The 20,455-nt window shown below is 37.5% G+C and overlaps 2 protein-coding genes across 3 annotated transcripts; both read left to right on the forward strand.

Moving 5' to 3' along the window:
- Positions 1–389: 389 nt before the first annotated feature.
- wnt10b (wingless-type MMTV integration site family, member 10b) lies at positions 390–10,708 on the forward strand. The gene is made up of 4 exons (XM_048179383.1): positions 390–3,368; positions 4,495–4,757; positions 6,992–7,443; positions 8,515–10,708. Exons 1-4 carry the CDS (start codon positions 3,295–3,297, stop codon positions 9,004–9,006), a joined length of 1,281 nt encoding a protein of 426 aa, XP_048035340.1. The 5' UTR covers positions 390–3,294; the 3' UTR covers positions 9,007–10,708.
- Positions 10,709–13,844: 3,136 nt separating this feature from the next.
- Positions 13,845–20,282, forward strand: arf3a (ADP-ribosylation factor 3a). Of its 2 annotated transcripts, XM_048179385.1 has the most exons (6): positions 13,878–13,949; positions 14,431–14,489; positions 15,299–15,460; positions 15,647–15,757; positions 16,920–17,044; positions 18,943–20,282. In XM_048179385.1, exons 3-6 carry the CDS (start codon positions 15,313–15,315, stop codon positions 19,102–19,104), a joined length of 546 nt encoding a protein of 181 aa, XP_048035342.1. In that variant the 5' UTR covers positions 13,878–13,949; positions 14,431–14,489; positions 15,299–15,312; the 3' UTR covers positions 19,105–20,282. The 2 variants fall into 2 exon arrangements, with proteins under 2 accessions (XP_048035343.1, XP_048035342.1); XM_048179386.1 differs by lacking the exon at positions 14,431–14,489 and having other exon boundaries at positions 13,845–13,949.
- The last annotated feature ends 173 nt before the right edge of the window (positions 20,283–20,455 follow it).

Below are 20,455 nucleotides of genomic sequence, written 5' to 3' on the forward strand. Positions count from 1 at the left end.
ACGTTGAATGGGATGTAACATTGATAGAAAACTTGGTCATTTTAAATTGTGCACAATGATTTATTATGGAAATCAAATGTATTTGTTTAAAATAATTATTTCATCACCACCCCATCGTCATTTAATTTTAAACATTTGATTCAAAGGTAAATAAATGGCAAATATTTGATAAAATAGGCTATAAAACTTATGGTAACAACTACAGACGGTGTTACATCTACGTTTTAACCTCAAAATTACTTTTATAAATCTTTATATATATATATATATATATATATATATATATATATATATATATATATATATATATATATATATATATATATATATTACAGTTTTACAACTTCTAATAGTAATTTGACCATTGTAGCTCATTTCTAATTAGTTACACTTGATGATGTTACCACTCGTCCCGTGTTACAACACTTCCGGTTATCTCTAATAGGCTATTCTTCGTCATTTGCGCCAACGAATAAAATAAGAAATTGTTACAGATAAATAACTAGTGTGACACCACAGTAGAAAAGAAAAGTCGAGATAAAACTGTTCACCATCTGGACCGCAGACCTCCCTTGATCGCATATGGTCACTAAAGGCACGAATCAAATAGTATTTTGCTGTCAGTTTTTTTGACTCCATACATTTATGGTATCGTCTGCACAAAGAATTATGATCAATTGGCAAATATTAAATCAACGTGTCGTGTTTTAAGCACATATATGTGTTTGATGTCGCCATGAAAGAATCTGAGAGAAAGAGAGAGCACTTTTTTCTCTGAGGGATTGAAGTAAATGGCTAACTGAAGGAAGTGCGCTTTTGTTAGTGGTATTTAATGAGGGCTGCTTTTCTGGGCTTAGCCTGCTCTTATACTCTTGAAGGATCTTAAACAGGTTTTCCTGAAACACTCATGCGATGCGGCGCAGATTAGCGGCAATCCGGTTAAAGGGACGCCTTTTATATACAAATCAACTTCAAATCACTTTTTAAGCCACTTAGATATACACGCCATGGCAAAATGCTAATGCACTTTTCATTGCCAGAGCTTAAGAAGAGGAATAGAGGTGATTAGCTCCAATACAAGAATTGATCTTCCAGAATAGGAGGTGATTAGCCCAAAACCAAGAACTGTTGTCAGGATTCTGTGTTAAGAATGGTTAAGGCTGGATTTAACTCAATTTCATGACATTAATCCTAGTTCTACTACTGTTAATAGTAATATTAATAAAGATAAGACGCAAGATGCTCCTTCTAGGGTCAGTTAAAGAGTTTTTTCACCTGCTGCGCATAGTGCATAGCTGACCACCAACACGATAATCCCTTAATCTTGTAAACTGCTAATGCCTCAAAAATTCTGCTTTATTCATACATTCATCAGTATAGGTTCAAGTCGTATCATGTCATCAACTAGCCTAGAAAATAAAAAATAAAAACACTGACAGCTTGTCTATTGAACAAACTTATTATGTGCATTATGCATAATTTGTTGGCCCACTATGTAATTGTGTATCACTTTCAATAAGCCTTGACAAAAACCTCTCCATCATGGTCAGTTATGGGACTAATTATACGCACAAACTCAGACGTGTAGACAAACAAACGAAATAAGTCTATTTTCCAGTAGTGCTCTAGGCTATCTCCAGCAACAGTCAGCAAAGCCTTCTCATTAAGAGTGTCGGGGAAAATGATGAATGTGGGCCTAATTAAAGTGAAACGTCACTAGGGCTGCACGGTGAACTGTTGAACTGATTCGGAGTGGGAGGATGGGCGGACACATGAACGCGCGCACGCACCTCGCATTGTTCAAGAAGAGCCGCACGCCTGCCTGCTGCTGCCCTGCTTATTGTAGCCTGTATGAATGACTTTTAGTTTAGTTGAGCTTATAGTTGACATACATGTTTACGGGGGAGAAAAATGTCTTTTCACAAGTTCTGCAGTAATGCAGATCAATACACTGTAAACAAACACAGCAGACAATACAGCGGATAAAAAATTAACAGCCCTAACACTTAACAAATGACAAGTTCTACAGTGTAACAGCGATTATACATCAATAGATACGGTGCACTTACAATAGCTTGTTTTCATTCCATCAATTTATGTAATTTTATGAGTCTGCATAGTCTGAATTCATCATTGCAGAATGTCTTTTGGCACCAGTTTAATGTTACTTCAAATTTAAACCAGTTAAAATTGTATTTTAATTTCTAAGTTATATTTGCCATAACTTATACTTTTCTATTTAATCAGTTATATCGATAAATGTCATCATTTGGGGGTTCTTCAAAACGGCACCCCAGAATGTCATTACACTTTGACACAGCAAACTGCATATTATATATGTCGTTGGCTTAAATTACTTACATACACTGTAAAAAGGAATTGTAAGTTTAACTTAAAAAGGTAAGTTACCTGGTTGCCTTAAAATGTTGAGTTCATTGAAATTAAAAATTTGAGTTAATACAATGAAGGCGATTGGTTTAATCAACAGAAACTCAAAATATTATGTTATCTGAACCACATTAAGTTGCTTTGACACAAGAAAAAATGTTGTCATAACAAATCATGAAAATTATTTTTTTTACAGTGTAGCAGCCTTTTCAAGTGATCAACAAGGAACATGTTAAGCTTACTGCCCAAAACAAAGATAAAAAAAATATGAATTCGCAGTTTACATCGTAAAACAATTTTGCATAAATGTAATGGCACTAGTATGCTAGTAATCATAAATAAATACAAATGTAAAATACATTTGTTTTTGTTGTGTAAAAATTAATACAATCACTTACAAAAATTAATGTATGGTAATGCAATGTAGTGGTATGGGTTGTAAAAAAAAAAGACAATAAAAACCTGAGAACTGATGTAAATTGTTAGTCACGTGTCAAATAGATTTAAATATAGTCAATGTCATCAATATTGCTTCCCTTATTGAGCCAGTGTTGGTTTACTAGCCCTACTGAAAATAACCAATAATTGATTTATTCATATGCTCATTCCGCATGAATAATATTATTAGATGTCACAACTATCACATACAGTTTCAGAAATATGTAAAGTTTGACAGGCCTTGCTACTTTTTCATCGTGTTTAAACACAAGCGCCTCAGGCGGTGTTTGCCCACCCTGACGGCGCCCCCTCCTCCTCAGTGACATACACGCTCCAGTCCCAAGCCTCATCAAATGCTGCTTGCTCAACTCCCCGCTCCTCACACAAACAATTGAAGTCATTTCCAGTTCGTCTTTAAAACGATCCCACAGGTGTTTTAATGTCCCGTCGAGAAAAGCTTTCAGCGCTATGGAGTTACCCGACAGACAGTGTTTGGGAAGAGTCCTGATCGTGACTGCTGCGCTCCTGTCACCTGCGTTCACGTAAGTAGAAAGGTAGAAGCGCGTTCACGGGGACCTGCTGGAGTACATCAACTGTTTGTTTTGGAAAGCCTGGGATTCAATTGCATGATACAATAGCCTTAAATTGTCATTTGTATGATTATCAGCTAAGCCTATTATTTAAAAAAACTTTTAATTTAAAAAGAAATTCAGGTCACGTGCCACAGCTGCTAGTAGGCTAGTAACCCTTAGTAAACTACTTGTATTTAAAACGAACTAGTATCTATTTTAATGTAACTAGTATTTGATTTTAATAGGCATACTTCAATATTCAAGCTACTTATTCATTATATACTAGTCCTTACTCCTTTGCTACTAGACAAGTGACTCCTCCATTGTTACTGGTAACAAATTGCACATGTTTGGCATTGAATATATGGGAATCTGCTGAGATAGGCTACTAACTAGCATGTATTCCAACTGTTGCTAGTACCTGTGTCACTAGTTTTATTAGTAACAATTCCTACTAATTACATATCCACTAACTATTTTGGTAATAGCTGCCTGAAAGAGTTTTAATCTTACTGTATTTATGAAACTGTGTGGTTATGGATGTTCTCTCACTTTTCTCAAAACTGTCAGTGGGCATAATGTATTTATTAACATCAGTGTGTTATGATTTGGATATAATACTTCCCACAAATCTTTTCCATATAGTCATTTTCTCATCAGATTATCCTCGGGCATGCCAAGACACTGATAGAAACCAGGGCGTTTGAATATTCATAGATGTTTTATGTATGCCTCTTGCAAGGTCACAGCCTTGTTTGAGTGTCAGGGCACTTAATCACACAAGTGTTTCCAACTGCTGAAACACTAGAATTTGTCACTTTTTTTCTTTGCCATATTTAAAATGTTCCAGTAAGCATGTATTGATCATATTATTTGAAATGAATATGGCACCATAAAAAACATCCATTCCTTTTACAATATTTTCCTGCGTCTCGTTAATGACTGAATTCATTGTCATAATTTCTTCACATATGTGAGTCATTTAAAAAAGACCACATGTGATGCTAAGTAACACCAGCCTTCTGCGATATTTACTGCATGCGGTGTTACTTCATAATGATATCACTGCTATAAAATTAATTTTCTCCTTTCTCAGGGTACTGGGCAATGACATCCTTGGCCTGAAGGTGGCAGGAGAGCCAGTGCTTACCCCCAACGCAGTGTGTTTACGACTGGCAGGCCTGACCAAAAAACAGATGCGTCTGTGTGTGCGCAGCCCTGATGTCACAGCCTCTGCTCTGCAGGGCATTCAGGTTGCTATTCACGAATGCCAACACCAGCTCAGAGACCAGCGCTGGAACTGCTCCTCCTTGGAGAACCATGGCAAGTTGCCCCATCAGAGTGCCATTCTCAACAGGGGTGAGTGGATGGCAAAAGGGGCATGGGAAGTGCTGAAGCTGAAGTCGTAGAGAGCCAATACAGTCATAATCCGGGCACTGAAATGCTACAAATGCCAAAGAGGGAAATATCAGCGTTGAGTCATTGTTTAACGCATTTGCGCCATGGAAAACATCTTTTATGAGATTTTAGATAAAGATCGTTACAGATAATTATATCACCAGTTGGCTCGTGCGCACTTCACTTTCTGAGGGCTCTGTTGACTCTCTTGGCAGCTTTATTTGCTATGTAAAAGGCCCATTCACGCTAAGGACGATAACTATAAAGATAAAGTTTTAAAAATCGTTTTAAATTTAAAAGAATAGTGAGAACATGGTAGGAGGAACGATATAATTGGAACCACTTTCAGAATGATGAAAAAAACTGCCAATCAGAATCCATCCAACTTTAAAAGTATTAAACATTTAAGACGACAAAACTGCAGCACACGCTTATAATAGGCCTTAGTCAGATTAGACGCCATATTGAATTTAGCGAGGGATAGACCGACAGTCTTTTCAGCGGTCCTAGATCACGTAATTTTCTCAATTCACAACTTTTAAAACGCTTTTATGGAGTTTTTGTCTACTTAAAGGGTTAGTTAAACCAAAAATGAAAATTCTGTGATTTATTACTTACCCTCATGCCGTTCCACACCCGTAAGAACTTCGTTAATCTTCGGAACACAAATTAAGAAATTTTTGTTGAAATCCGATGGCTCCGTGAGGCCTGCATAGGGAGCAATGTCACTTCCTCTCTCAAGATCCATTAATGTACTAAAAACATATTTAAATTGTTTCATGTGAGTACAGTGGTTCAATATTAATATTATAAAGCGACGAGAATATTTTTGGTGCGCCATAAAAAAACTATTTATAGCTGATACATTATGCTCCGAAGCTTCCTGAAGCAGTGTTTTGAAGTCGGCCATCACTAAATAAGTCGTTATTTTGTTTTTTTGATGCACCAAAAATATTCTCGTCGCTTTATAATATTAATATTGAACCACTGTACTCACATGAACTGATTTAAATACGTTTTTAGTACCTTTATGGATCTTGACAGAGGAAGTGTCATTGCTCCCTATGCAGGCCTCACTGAGCCATCGAATTTCAACAAAAATATCTTCATTTGTGTTCCGAAGATTAATGAAGGTTTTACAGGTGTGGAACGGCATGAGGGTGAGTAATAAATGACAGAATTTTCATTTTTGGGTGAACTAACCCTTTAAAGTCTTTTATGGAGTTTTTGTCTACTGAAAGTTTTTTTGGTCATCAGCTGTTAAAGTCCCCCTGTAGTTAATTTTATCCCTTAAAACTCATCTTTGATCTCCAAAATGACATATTTAAATGTTTTTTTTTCCTGAGAAATAATAATTCATGCCTTAAAAATAGCTTGAATATACATTTTCGTATACGTGGATTCATGAATATGCCTCCACTCAATCACACCAGCTCGGATTTCCTGGTCCACTCGGTCAACATTACTGTAGTAAACGCTACATGATGGCAAGTGGGAATGCTGGTTTAATTCAGCTATATATGTTTGAACCAGAAACTGATTCAGAAGAAGTGGAAGAGTGAATTATACAGGCTCATCTACAAGTCGATGTATCAGAATGGTAATGCGTTTTATGTATTGCTCTCTACAGCTAATAATGTGTTGCTAATGTTACATAAACCATATTCTCATTCACCATCTCAGAGTCAGACAGCTGCCTTCTGAAAATCAACATCATTAGAAACGCTTTGAACTACTTAGAACGGAGAAAGGCCTATAGTTCATTATAACATCGTAATATACATATTCACCCGCTATATTGCTAAATGTACCCGATTTTTCATATCAACAGAAAAATATACCGGGATAACCTGGATTCTCTTGCTTCACAGAGTAGTTACGTTGATGGCATTGGTTACAACATGTTTGTGATGTAAAGAACAGGGGAGATTTCAAACCATGTTTTTGGTAAACTCCAGTTTTAAGGAGAAAAGGTTTGTCTTAAAGCAAAAAATACCACATAGACATATAAACAACATTAAAAACTTTAAACAACAGTACAATTCATTGAACTCACTGGAATTCTATCCCTCATAGCCTCATTTTATTTCCTGTCAAAAATGACAGACTAAGTCTATAAACAGAATGTTATCGTCCTAAAATAGCTGTCTTATGGTTACAGTTATCATCCTTAAAAGTGCTCTCTTTCATCCCAGGTTTCCGAGAGAGTGCCTTCTCGCTGTCGCTGCTGGCTGCAGGTGTCGTGCACTCAGTGGCTTCGGCCTGCAGCCTCGGTAAGTTGCGCGGGTGTGGCTGCGAGGCTAAACGTCACCTGGATGATGACAAAATCCGTCTCAAGTTAACCCAGCTCCAGCTTCAGACTTTTCAGAGGAGTGGAGTGTCCATAGCAGGTGCAGGAGAGAACACACCTGAGTTCGGTTCACTCAACGGCGGCCTACCGGCCAATCTGCGCTCATCCCACCCCGTCAGTCTCCTCAAACCCTTACCGGATGAGGTCACGACGTTACAGGACACCTGGGAGTGGGGAGGCTGTAGTCACGATGTTCGTTTTGGTGTACGGTTCTCTAGGGATTGGTTGGATTCCAGAGGATCTCCTCGCGATATACACGCTCGTATGCGGATTCATAATAATAGAGTTGGCAGACAGGTGTGGTTTTATATGTTCAAATCTAATCATTTGTATTGCATTATATGGTCTTTCAAACAATGACAACCGTGTCCTAAACAGGCGTGACATGATAAATCGCTTTTCTTCCATGTAAATGTTTTGGGTTGGGATTGTGGGTCAATTACACTGTTTTTTGATCTATTAATTTATCCCTAAACACATGCAAATGCAATTTATACATCCAGTGAATTGAATAGACCTAATACATGCATGTTTTTTAATTGAATTTTTAATTTCATGTTAAAATTATTATTTCATAATTTCTGTTTTGGAGGGACATGAAGTCAAAAATGTTCCCCAAAAACATAATTATATTTATAAATTCATAACTCATAATATTTGTAAAAAAATCCTTTTTACATTCAAAAAAATATATATTTCAAATTTTTTTGAAAATAATGATTAAACTCTGTACACACATATTCAAGATTTTTGCGGTTACACTAGACATTTAGAGCATTACATTTTTCAATAACAATATGAAACCAACAGGGGTACATTAAGAACTTGGTGCATTTTTTTTTTAAACTAAGGTCTTTTCTTTATTTTGGACATTGTTTTGGACCCATATTTCTGTTAGCTACCATACAGATGATAGATCCTATAGATGTAATGTAATAAATGTAATGCTACTTGAGATTTTATTCTCAAGCTGTTTTATTGATTTCTTTCCGCAGTTGAAACATTGGTTGAGAGATGTAAACATACAGAGCGAGCGTCTCCTCTTCTTCTCTGCTTTTTACTGGTAGCAAACAGTGTTGCATTACCGCATACGCCCCCTTCTGGATTGGATCGCCTATGACTAACTGTATTCGTCAGGCAACTACATGCACCGTTACCATGACATCCGTACAGTTCGGGACGAATACATGTACCGTTACACCCCTGATTGATTGATTGATCGATTGATCGATCGATCAATTGATCGATCGATTGATTGAACTTGTTGGATCACTCACTCCTGGTTAGGACACAGTGTTAAGCATTTGATTACTAACCTAAAAACACACGTATACTATATTCTTTTCATTATGTCTTTGACCTTAACAGGTAGTCACTGACAACATGAGAAGAAAGTGCAAGTGCCATGGCACATCAGGCAGCTGCCAGTTCAAGACCTGCTGGTATGTTTCTCCTGAATTCCGGCTGGTGGGATCTCTGCTACGGGAGAAATTCCTGACTGCAATCTTCATAAACTCTCAGAACAAGAACAGCGGAGTGTTCAACTCTCGAATTGGTGGGAGCACCGGCTCAGATCAGCTCAGAGGCCGGCGACGCAGCATCTCGCGTGAGTTAGTGTACTTCGAGAAGTCCCCCGACTTCTGTGACCGCGAGCCCGCGGTGGATTCGCTAGGCACTCAGGGTCGCATCTGCAACAAGAGCAGCTCCAACATGGACGGCTGCGGGTCGCTGTGCTGCGGCCGCGGACACAACATCCTCAAACAGGCACGCAGCGAACGGTGTAACTGCCGCTTCCACTGGTGCTGCTACGTGCTCTGTGAGGAGTGCAGGGTTTCGGAGTGGGTTAATGTATGCAAGTGAACGACCCGACTTGGTCCAAATCCCAATTTCCTTGTTTTTGGACCGGGAGACAACAACCTGTACCCTGCCATACCGAATGTGACTGCCTGTGTGTTTTGCTCTCCCACGGTGTGTCTGTTTATCCATTTCTCTCCTTCTTTTAACCTCCGTCATCTGGGATCCATTTGCGTTGTGTTGCTGTTGTTATTCCCAAAATGCCAAGTCAGAGATTGAGGAGGAGGTGACTCATGTCATTTGTCTTTTTTTCCTCACTTGGAATCTTCAGCCTCCAGAACCAAGCAAATGGCCCAAACGCCATCTGCACTCCTCCAAATAACAAGGCACAACAGCAGGAACAAATTATTCCTGCAAAATATAGGCACTGCTACGGTCTACCTTTTTTCAAAAGTGCACTTAATGTACATTCCTTACTTTGGCAAAACGTTTATGTTGTAATCTTTTATGATGGTGAAATACCATCCAAGTTGGGTTGAGGTTTCAAAACACTGTATCTTGCAGCATTATGATCTTTGCCCACATTGATCATGAGGAATCAATGGCTGTGATAATTGAAGGGAACATTTCACTGCCATTTCATAAGATGTTATAGAGAAACTTTCGCTGGAGCAAATCTTGGCCATCGACAGAGAATGTGCCTTGCTTAGGGTTCTGAGTTTGGTTGGTTTTTATGAAAACCAGGACAATTGTGAAGTTGATATGCTGTGTAACCTCATCCTAACCTTTATAGAGACAGACAAATCAGAGAATGGAGATGGATAGAGTGAAGGAACGACTGGAGAACACTTGTGCCTCCCGTGGATTTTTTGCAGCTGATTAAAAACAGTCACATCTCATCTCATACTGCTGAACAATATTGGATGCCAGATGCCTTTGATGCATGAATGGAAGACATTCAGACTCTAAAGTCCTGTGTTAAACTGTATTTAAACAGTTGCCATTACAATCTTATTGCAGTGAAATTAATGTATACGATTTTTAAACTTTTCATTTTCGATGCTTAGGAAATCAAATTAATTATATGGATAAATTAACTTTCATATATTGCCGCCTTTTGCATTTTTAAAGAGAGTCTAGAGAATTTATTGTCGTAATATGTTGTACAATGTTTAAAAAAAAAGCTTCAGTTTTTTTGTTAAAGGGTTAGTTCGCCCAAAAATGCAAATTCTGTTATCATTTAATCACACTGGTTTTAGAACCAGGAAAGACCCTCTCGAACAGAGGAGAGGTCATAGATTGGCGTATTAGATATAATTCTTCTTTTCTGGATATTTTTTGACCGAATCTGACCTCTCATAATGGGCAACAGGGATAGGCTTTCATAAGAGTTCTATAAGCAGATTAAGGCATGAACCTGTCTTATAGGGATCAGCTGTCCAAAGTTGTGCCATGTGCTGCTGAGTACTGTTTGTCCTTGTCTGTGAATCTGCATCTGCAGCTGTCAGAGACTGGACCACTGTGTGATTTCCTAACTAAACACAGGCACACTTCTGATGTCTACGCTCTGTCTGAGTTCTTTGAGTGCACAACAATCACAAACATCTTAGGAATAAATGAGTTTTTCTGTATGATTTCATGAGACTCTAATGAGGATGCGCTGTGGCGGCTGTCGATTGAGTGAAGTGACCACCCATGGTCTGCTGGCTTTATCGAACTCACTTCTTGTGGTATTTCCTCTGGCAATAAAGATGGGAGTAAAAGAAAACTAAAGAAAGAGTGGTGTGGAATGATAAAATGCTAGATATCTGGTTTGCATTTCTTTATTCCTTTATCATTTCACCCTGGAGCTGCTGCAAGAGGGAATTTCCTGTCGCTGTTTCTTCCATGTGTGAGACAGAAAAATTGGACGGCCATAGACGACCCCCCCCCCAACACCTCCCCCTACAAAATGCAGTGCAGCCAATCACACATACAAAGCAACATACTGACAACATCAAGAATAATGACAACCAGACTCTGCTACAGTTAAGACAGAAGGGCATAGAACTAATGCTGGGTCATGAAATATTTCAGTTAGTTACCATACATACAGACAGACAGACTGCTCAGTTATGTCAACATTAAAGGGTTAGTTCACCCAAAAATGAAAATTCTGTCATTAATTATTCACCCTCGTGTTGTTCCACACCCATAAGACCTTTGTTCATCTTCAGGACACAAGATATTTTTCATAAAATCTGTTAGGCCTGCATTGCCAGCAAGACAATTAACACTTTCAATGCCCAGAAAGCTATTAAAGACATATTTAAAACAGTTCATGTGACTACAGTGGTTCAACCTTAATGTTATGAAGCGACGAGAATACTTTTTGTGCGCCAAAAAACAAAACAAAATAACGACTTTATTCAACAATATCTAGTGATGGGCGATTTCAAAACAATGCTATAGCTTTGAAGCTTTTCGAATCTTTTGTTTCGAATCAGTGTTTCGGAGTGCGTATTAAACTTCCAAAATCACGTGATTTCAGAAAACGTGGCTTTGTTACGTCATGTGTTTCGAAATTTTAATGGTTCACCACTAGGGGGCGTGACTTTGGCAGTTTGATACACGCTCCGAAAAACTGATTTGAAACAAAAGATTTGTAAAGCTTCATGAAGCAGTGTTTTGAAATCGCCTATCTCTAGATATTGTAGAATAAAGTTGTTACTTTTTGTGCGCCAAAATATATATATATATTAAGGTTGAACCACTGTAATCACATGAACTGTTTTAAATATGTCTTTAGAAGCTTTCTGGGCATTGAAAGTGTTAATTGTCTTGCTGGCAATGCAGGCCTCACTGAGCCATCAGATTTCATGAAAAAATATCTTAATATGTGTTCCAAAGATGAACGAAGGTCTTACAGGTGTGGAACGACATGAGGTTGGTACCTAATGAGAATTTAAATTTTTGGGTGAACTACCCCTTTAATTTGTGTGTTTAACTCAATGTTAAGTTGACTGAACAAACACTTATTAAGTAAAGCTGACAATACTAATATTTAGTAGAAACAACTCAGTTGAATTAAGTTCATGTAGTTACATGAGTTTTTTAAGTAATGTGAACAAGGATGGTTTGAGTGAAACTAACAACAGTGAAAGTTCATTTTTTTGAGTGTAGATAGATAAACAGATAAACAACATGAGACTGATGTAAGCGGAAATGGAAATATGTGAATATATAATGCACATACTTATGTACATCAAAAGAGAAGGAAAAGGGAAAAAACAGCTGGAAACATCTGCTTCTGGGCTCCTTGTCCAGCTACCCCTTCCATTTTTGATGTGGGATAGAGAGAAAAAGAGAAAGGGAAAGAAAAAACAAGGAGCCAGTTACCCAGAACTTCAAAGCCGTTGCCTAAATGTGCAAGCCCTCATTAGTTCTGCAAGCCTAACCAACCCGACTTATGATTGTGTTTGCTGGGGTGCACTTTGGCAAACACTTCAGAGGAGAGGCTCCTTTAAATTATAACTCCCACCCCCCCATCCCAGCTCTCCTGCTCCCACCCCTACCCACTGTAGCCTCTTCTGCCCACCCCATAACCCCCAAAACTCCCAGTGCACACAAACACAGCACTCCCCCCCCATACAGCACTCCACCCTATAATCTGGTGTGCAGCTGCAAGCATCTGCTCCACTCCCTCTCTCTTTTCCTAACCACTGAATTGATAAACACATCGATCATAAACCCACTGACACACGGTCGACCGTGTGAAGCGACACGGGGACCAAGTTTCCTTTTCATCTGGACTAAGACTGTGTGCACAATAACCGTTTAAAATAACATTTTAGCAGACATTTTTAATAAATGTATTGATGCACGAGAAGCACAATGCAGTGGACAAGTCCTGTAATTATTAGACCCATTAAGATTTTTGCATGTCATGAAGCTGCGTGTATTTCTGTTTAACCATATGATTTTACTCTATGATCTTTGGCTTCACTACTGATAATCTGGCACGCAACTACTAAGTAAGTAACTACTGAGTTGGCAGCCTGAGGAAATCAGATAGTTGCTGCCAAGTTCTGTAATTTGGCAGCATCTAGAAGGTTACTTATTCATTAGGTTCAGTCATAGCTGAATAATTAATCACAATATGGAAATGTGCTTCCAAACATTTGCAGCAACAGATCCTTCAGTTGTAAATTATCACATAATACACATTTCAAAATGTACTAGTTTGCTGATTATGGAGACATGAGACAAAACAACTTTACCTGCCAACTTAACCAGATAAACACTCTGAAATGATTTAGAGATCATCAGAAGGTTCTTTAGCTACTCAAATGCACAATTTGATTTGATTTATTCTAGTTTTTTAATCAAACTTATAACATTACATTATATTTCTATCTATTAAAAGCACCTGTCCCCATAACTCAAAGCTTTAGATTAAAATATGTAGCCTATTAAACTTAAGCAAAATTAAAATATAAAAATTTGAATCTTCCATAGTTTTATTTCCTGATTTAACAAAAATCACTCTTAAATATACCTCTATTTTTATTCATAAAGTTTCACAACTGTGTCCTCTATGTTTATGAAACATTTATAAAAATCATAACATTAAAATCTGCTTTCATCTTGCAACGTCGCATTGAGTTTAAAAAAGTCAAAAAAGAATGAGTAAGTTTTTTGTTTGCTTTTTAAATCACATTTTAGTGCTTATATTTTGTCATAAACATTATATGCCATATCAACAAATTGTAAAGACATAGTTTGAAATTTTTAGGTAATTTGAAGTAGCAATGCGTATAGCCTAGGTAAAAATTTCCCTCTGTTCATTTATAAAGATCTCGTTCATATAGACCACCGCTTGCATGAGCTTCATTCATTGACATTTTGAATGCACATACACAGGATGCGCTTCGATGTTATCGCGAGATCTTTAACACACTCTTGCTCATTCCGCTGATATCGCGAGACTGGAGTGACTTGCGTGAAATTATCCGGTGTCGGTCTCCGAGGTGAGTAGGGATGCTGCAAAACGTGAAAATAAAATAGGCTATAATTTCTTCTAAAATAGATTAGACGTTGCTGGCGAAATGGTAGGCTATATGTTAGATTTTGTTTACACGGAATATCTGAGTAATTCATGATTTATCAATACTCAGGCCGGCGCTTGCTGCTATAGTATTTCTACGTCGTGACAAAAATAAAAGGTGTTAGACGTTTAAACCTGATGCGACCGGTTTACCATAAGAAGGCAATTCTGTTTTAAAAATGATACAACCTAATGTGAACATCTCTTGTGTATTCATTAGCAGCCCACATATGTGTAGGCTGACATCAGAAATCAATTCTCATATCAAGGTTTTTCAGATTTTAAACGACTGTTTCCATTTGCCATTGTGTTAAAACCATCTGATTCTGAAACCTGAATGTGATCAGATCTGGGCTTCCGTAGGTCTTTTGGAATTAAATTGTGATACAAATCAACTGTTTCAGATTTTCTGGCATTTAAATGATCCACTCATGATGTTGATGTCATCACCATTTTATGGAGGGTGAGAAACCTCTCTTCCTTACAAACACTTTAAAAGAGTCACATCTCATAACTCGGTCCATGGTGCATCTCAATCTGTCAAAATAAAGCAGTACTATATTAGTTATTCTAATATAGGTGTTTTGAATTGCATATTTTAAAAAGCAGTGACACATCAGACTGGACTAGGGACATAGTCTTGTAATTTTTACAGATTTTTATGTATAGCCTATGTATTGTCCTTGACTTAGTGTTCAGTACACATTTATTTAATCAGTGCATGATGACAGTTATGAGTCATCTGAGATGAATTTGCAGATTAGCGCTCTCACTGTAAGGCTAGTTCAAGATGACCTTACACTAACATGACATCAATAATATGTTCATGTGCTCTGAATCTGTTTTTAAGGATTACATTTTGTTGCAGGCTCCAGTAACTGCTATTTTTTTCCAAATGCAAAGCAAACTTAGTAAAGTGTACATATTTTACGTATTGCAAAGCTAAAGGATTCACTCAAACATGGAAATTGTCAATATTTGGTGTGTGCTCTCTGTGAAAAAAATATGATATTTTATGATTTGTCCAGCCATAGTTAAAGATCATAGATGTAGTAATTATTGCTGAGGGGATTCTAGAAGAGTCTATAAGAGGAACATTGTGATATTTGTAAGGGTGAACGTGTACTAATGTTAGTATTTAAATTAGATGAAGTTAAGAGAAAACAGTGTAGTAGCAAGTGCTCTTTTTGAAAGGGTCAATGCCTTTAACTGGTAAGACAGTTGTCATTTAAGAAAACTGACGCAAGATTTTATCTTTTTATATTGGTAAAGGCTAACCAGCTACCATGGGGAACATATTTGGCAACCTTTTGAAGAGCCTCATTGGGAAAAAGGAGATGCGGATTTTGATGGTCGGGCTGGATGCAGCTGGGAAAACCACAATCCTGTACAAACTGAAGCTGGGAGAGATAGTGACTACCATTCCTACTATTGGTGAAGCACATTTTCAGACTTAAAATGTTTAATCGCTTTATTATTATTGTATTATTTTCCTCTTACATAGAGACAAAGTCTATGTGAAGTTCTAGACTAAGTCTACTATACTTGTAAAGAATAAAGTCATGTTTACCAGTCTTGCCAGCGTGTAATTTGTGTCCCTTTGTGCTGTTTTGTTACTAGGTTTTAACGTAGAGACTGTCGAGTACAAAAATATCAGTTTTACAGTATGGGATGTTGGTGGCCAGGACAAAATCCGACCTCTGTGGCGTCACTACTTCCAGAACACACAAGGTGAGAAGAGGACTCATATACATTATACATATATACTCACACACACACTAAACACACAAATAGGGTGTTAAATAAACAGCCGAATGATTGATGTGACTTAAAGGTGCCCTAGAACCAGTTTTTACAAGATGTAATATAAGTCTAAGGTGTCCCCTGAATGTGTCTGTGAAGTTTCAGCTCAAAATACCGCATAGATTTTTTTAAATTAAATTTTTTAACTGCCTATTTTGGGGCATCATTAACTATGCACCGATTCAGGCTGCGGCCCCTTTAAATCTCGCACGCGCAAATATCACTTAAAATATCATGTAATCATGGATCATGTCAGTTATTATTGCTCCATCTGCCATTTTTCGCTATTGTCCTTGCTTGCTTACCTAGTCTGATGATTCAGCTGTGCACAGATCCAGACGTTAATACTGCCTGCCCTTGTCTAATGCCTTGAACATGGGCTGGCATATGCAAATATTGGGGGCGTACATATTAATGATCCCGACTGTTACGTAACAGTCGTGTTATGTTGAGATTCGCCTGTTTTTCTGAGGTCTTTTAAACAAATGAGATTTACATAAGAAGGAGGAAGCAATGGAGTTTGAGACTCATTGTATGTCATTTCCATGTACTGAACTCTTGTTATTCAACTATGCCAAGGTAAATTCAATTTTTGATTCTAGGCCACCTTTAAACTAAAACCTGAAAAGTCTATGGTCAGTAAGACAGCAAGTTTCTAATACTCACCAATGCTGCATTTATTTGATCAAAAATACAGTAAAATTATCCTTCAGAAATCATTCTATGCTGAATTTCTGCTCAAGTAACATTTATTATTATCATTATCAATGTTGAAAACAGTTGTGCTGCTCAATATTTTTGTGGGAACTGTGATGCATTTTTTCAAGATTCTTGAAATGATGAATAGAACTTTCAACAGAGCAGCATCTATGTGAAATAGGAATAATTTGTAACATTATAAATGTTACTTTTGATCAATTTAATGCATCATAGCTGATTTAAAGTATTAATTTGTTTAAATTTGATTTGTATAAGTTGTACATACATCAATAGAGGAAAGAAACAATGCTTGTCAAGTTTTAATGCCCCCGTTAATAATTACTGCCTCTCCATAACCACATTTTTACATAATTTCCCATGTATTTTGAAGGTCTGATCTTCGTGGTGGACAGCAATGACCGTGAGCGAGTGAATGAAGCCAGAGAAGAGCTGATGAGGATGCTGGCTGAGGATGAACTGAGAGATGCTGTACTCCTCGTCTTTGCCAACAAGCAGGCAAGAGCTTCCTTATGCTTCTGCTGCGTTCTTCAAATCAGAAACAATTTATTGACGTTAGCATTGCATTTGCCATCCATCTACCAATATAACTTTCAAAGCAGCCCTAGTATGTGCATCAGTTTCTGTAACCTATGTGTTGATTTTTTGACGATGGAAACATATTGAATTATTGGTGATGTCCCTGTAGGTAGTTCATTAGTGGACTGGTAGTTAGGAATTATTGTAGAAAATGTCATATAATGCTGAGCAGTGATCAGAGTTCAGCAAGGCAACGTTTGTAAGATAGAAAATGTTCCTCGGTCTGGTTCCTCAGCGTGCCTCTGTGTGTTTGCCTCAATCTTCCAGATGGCAGAGGTGAAAGCAGACTATTTTTGGGCTGGATGAGCTCTCTGATGATTTGCAGAACTCATTGCCGGCAGTGGTTGTTGAGGTCTGCCGCTGATGTGTTGAGCAGTTTTGACCACCCGCTGTAGGTCTCTTTGATCTGAAGATGTGCAGCTGCCGTATCATAGTGTGATGCAGTAGGCCATGATGCTCCCAACATTGAATCTGTAAAAGTTCTCAAGAGAAATGTAGACTTTTCGGTGTGTGCAGGAATTATAGACACCTCCAGGAAAATCAGCTGAGGAACCATGGGAAATCCTCTTTGATATGGATGCTGAGGAACTTAAAGCTGCTGTCCTATATACTTGTCTGTATCAGCCCTTAATGGTTTATATAATGGGGTTAACAACTCAAGCCGGGTGCACACTGTATGATTTTGGCCATGATTTGGACTTCTCAGACAAATTTTGCGAATCCTAAAAGATTCCTTGGATCCTAGTCTAAAATCTGAAGTCTTCCACCCGAACTTGACTCGTGTACGGACATTCCTGGAAGCCAGTGATTATAGTTTATAAAGTTTTAAATATGGATATTTTTCTTACAAAAACCCATCGCTTCACTTCCGACAGCATTTATTAACCCTCTGGAGTCTGATGGATTATGGTAATGATGGATGGATGCACTTTTTGGAACTTCAAAAACTCGGGTGCCATTCAATCCCATTACAAAGCTGGGAAGAGCCAGGATGTTTTTTTAATATAACTCTGATTTGTTCAGCTGAAAGAAGAAAGTCATATACACCTAGATGGCTTGAGGATGAGTAAATTACGGGATAATTTTCATTTTTGGGTGAACTATTCCTTTAAATGGAATCTTTAGCGAATCTAAAAAATTAATATCTATTTTTCATACTGCACACTATAATGTCGTGATGCCTAAAATCAATGCATTTAAAACAACTGAAATTAGTGTTTTTAGTGTTTTAATTTAATTTTTTTATTTTATATTTAAAATGTATAATTTATTTAGACAAAATAGTATAGAATATTAATTTCCACCATAATATGAAAATAATTATTGGCTGTGTTGGCCAGAATTTTAATAGCAGTGCATCCCTAGTTCCTTTGTGATTTATAATTAATTTAATTTATATTTAATATTAACTGAGTAAGTTTTTTAGACAAACTAGTATAGAATTTTTAAGTCGGCATTAAAATTAAAAATTATCTATTCATCCATTTATATACGATTCATCCATTTATATTTCATTTTTCATTTTTTATTTTCATTTTTTAAAAAACATTATTTATTGGATTTTTCATTTTCTTGTAATGTTTAGTCAAAATGCCATAACTCGATCTAGCAGTGAAAATGACAGACTTCCCTCTGGTGACATACGCCGGACTTCTCCAATTATTTAGTCCGCTTAAACCCCGCCCCTTTCTTACAATCGACTGCAAGCTGACATTCGACTCCAAGCTAACAATTTGATTGAACCAAGTCTTTGTAACTATGTAGGCTGTATACATAGTAAGATTTGTAGTTGTGTATGTTTCTTTCTCACTCTACAGGATCTGCCAAATGCAATGAATGCTGCAGAAATCACAGATAAGCTGGGTCTCCACTCCCTGCGCCATCGTAACTGGTACATCCAGGCCACTTGTGCCACCAGCGGAGACGGCCTATATGAGGGTCTGGACTGGCTGGCCAACCAGCTCAAGAACAAGAAATGAGGCAGACTGGATCCAAGTGGAACCGGTGGGAGAGGAGTCACCTGAGTGGCAGCTCGTCAGGGAGCACCAGTGGTTTCCAAGTTTCTTTCATTCAGTTTACAAGTTGAGACCAACGGGAGTCGGGTCATCTCAGACAGTGTAACCCCTCGCTACGCCCCACATAACAGATCCATGAGATGATTGGGGTAGCGCTAGCACCCATGATTCGTATTCATATTTACTAGTGAAGATAGACATGTTTTACTGTTCTTATGTGATTCAAACATCTCAGTTTCTTGCGTCTGTACACTGTAAATGTATAAAAGACAGGAAGTGAATGAAAACCTTTTACTTATATTACTACTATGGAATATGGAGGTAACGCTTAAATGCAGGTCATTTAAACTATATTAACTGCACTGATATAGATGAGAAACCTGTTGATTCAGTTTCCCGAAATATTTAAATAAAATCAAGTGAAATAATATTCAGAAAATAATGGAGAAACATGTTGTGGTTTTTGCTATAGTGTTGTTTTGCTACTGAAAATGAAATAGAAATGCATTGTGATTTATTATCAGCATATCAGCCAGACTTCATGACTGTCAGTGTTACAGAGTGGTGATGATGCTCTTATTGCATGTATCCACACAATAACCAGTGTCTCTGCACAGGTTGCTGAGCAAGCTTTGGTTAGTACTGTTTGTAAATAGATACAGGAGCCGACTGTGGATCTCGTCTTGGCATGCGTGCTTCGCAACAACTAAATAGCACAGTGTTTGTGTACAAGAACTATTTCTTTTGTGTAGTTGTTTCTTTCTGTTCTGTTGTGTAGCTAAAAGTATTTGTTTCACCGACTATATCCGCTGCTCTTGCATGCTGTTTGTCGTCCCGTATATGTATAGACATGCTCATTGAATGTGTCAGTACTTGTGTTACATTTATGTTATAGTGACTTTTTGCTAGTCTTGCATGGGCAGATCTGAGGAGAAGAACAAGGGTAGATCTCTATAGCCATGTGACTGGTGTAGCTGATTAAAACGCATTTGGTTCAAACAAATGCTGAAAAGAGTGTCAAAGTGACTTTACAGTTGACATGGGTACTAATAGACTCAAATATGGTTGTGTGTACGCTCATGAATGACTAAGTGTGTTTATATATTTTGCACGCTTAATAAAGTATGCACTTATATGATTTATTTTGAATATCTATTATTGTAAAATGTGTCCAGTGTCCATAAATTTTTTTTGTTCCTTGCATTGAGAAACTATGAAAAAAACTTAATTCTGCAAGCATTAAAATCCTTTTTAGTTATCCATACTTGCATTTATCCAAATATGCATCTCTTTAGCTCCTCAACCAGTGTTGCTA

Source organism: Megalobrama amblycephala, linkage group LG24, assembly GCF_018812025.1.
Source record: "Megalobrama amblycephala isolate DHTTF-2021 linkage group LG24, ASM1881202v1, whole genome shotgun sequence".
NCBI classification, from domain to species: domain Eukaryota; kingdom Metazoa; phylum Chordata; class Actinopteri; order Cypriniformes; family Xenocyprididae; genus Megalobrama; species Megalobrama amblycephala.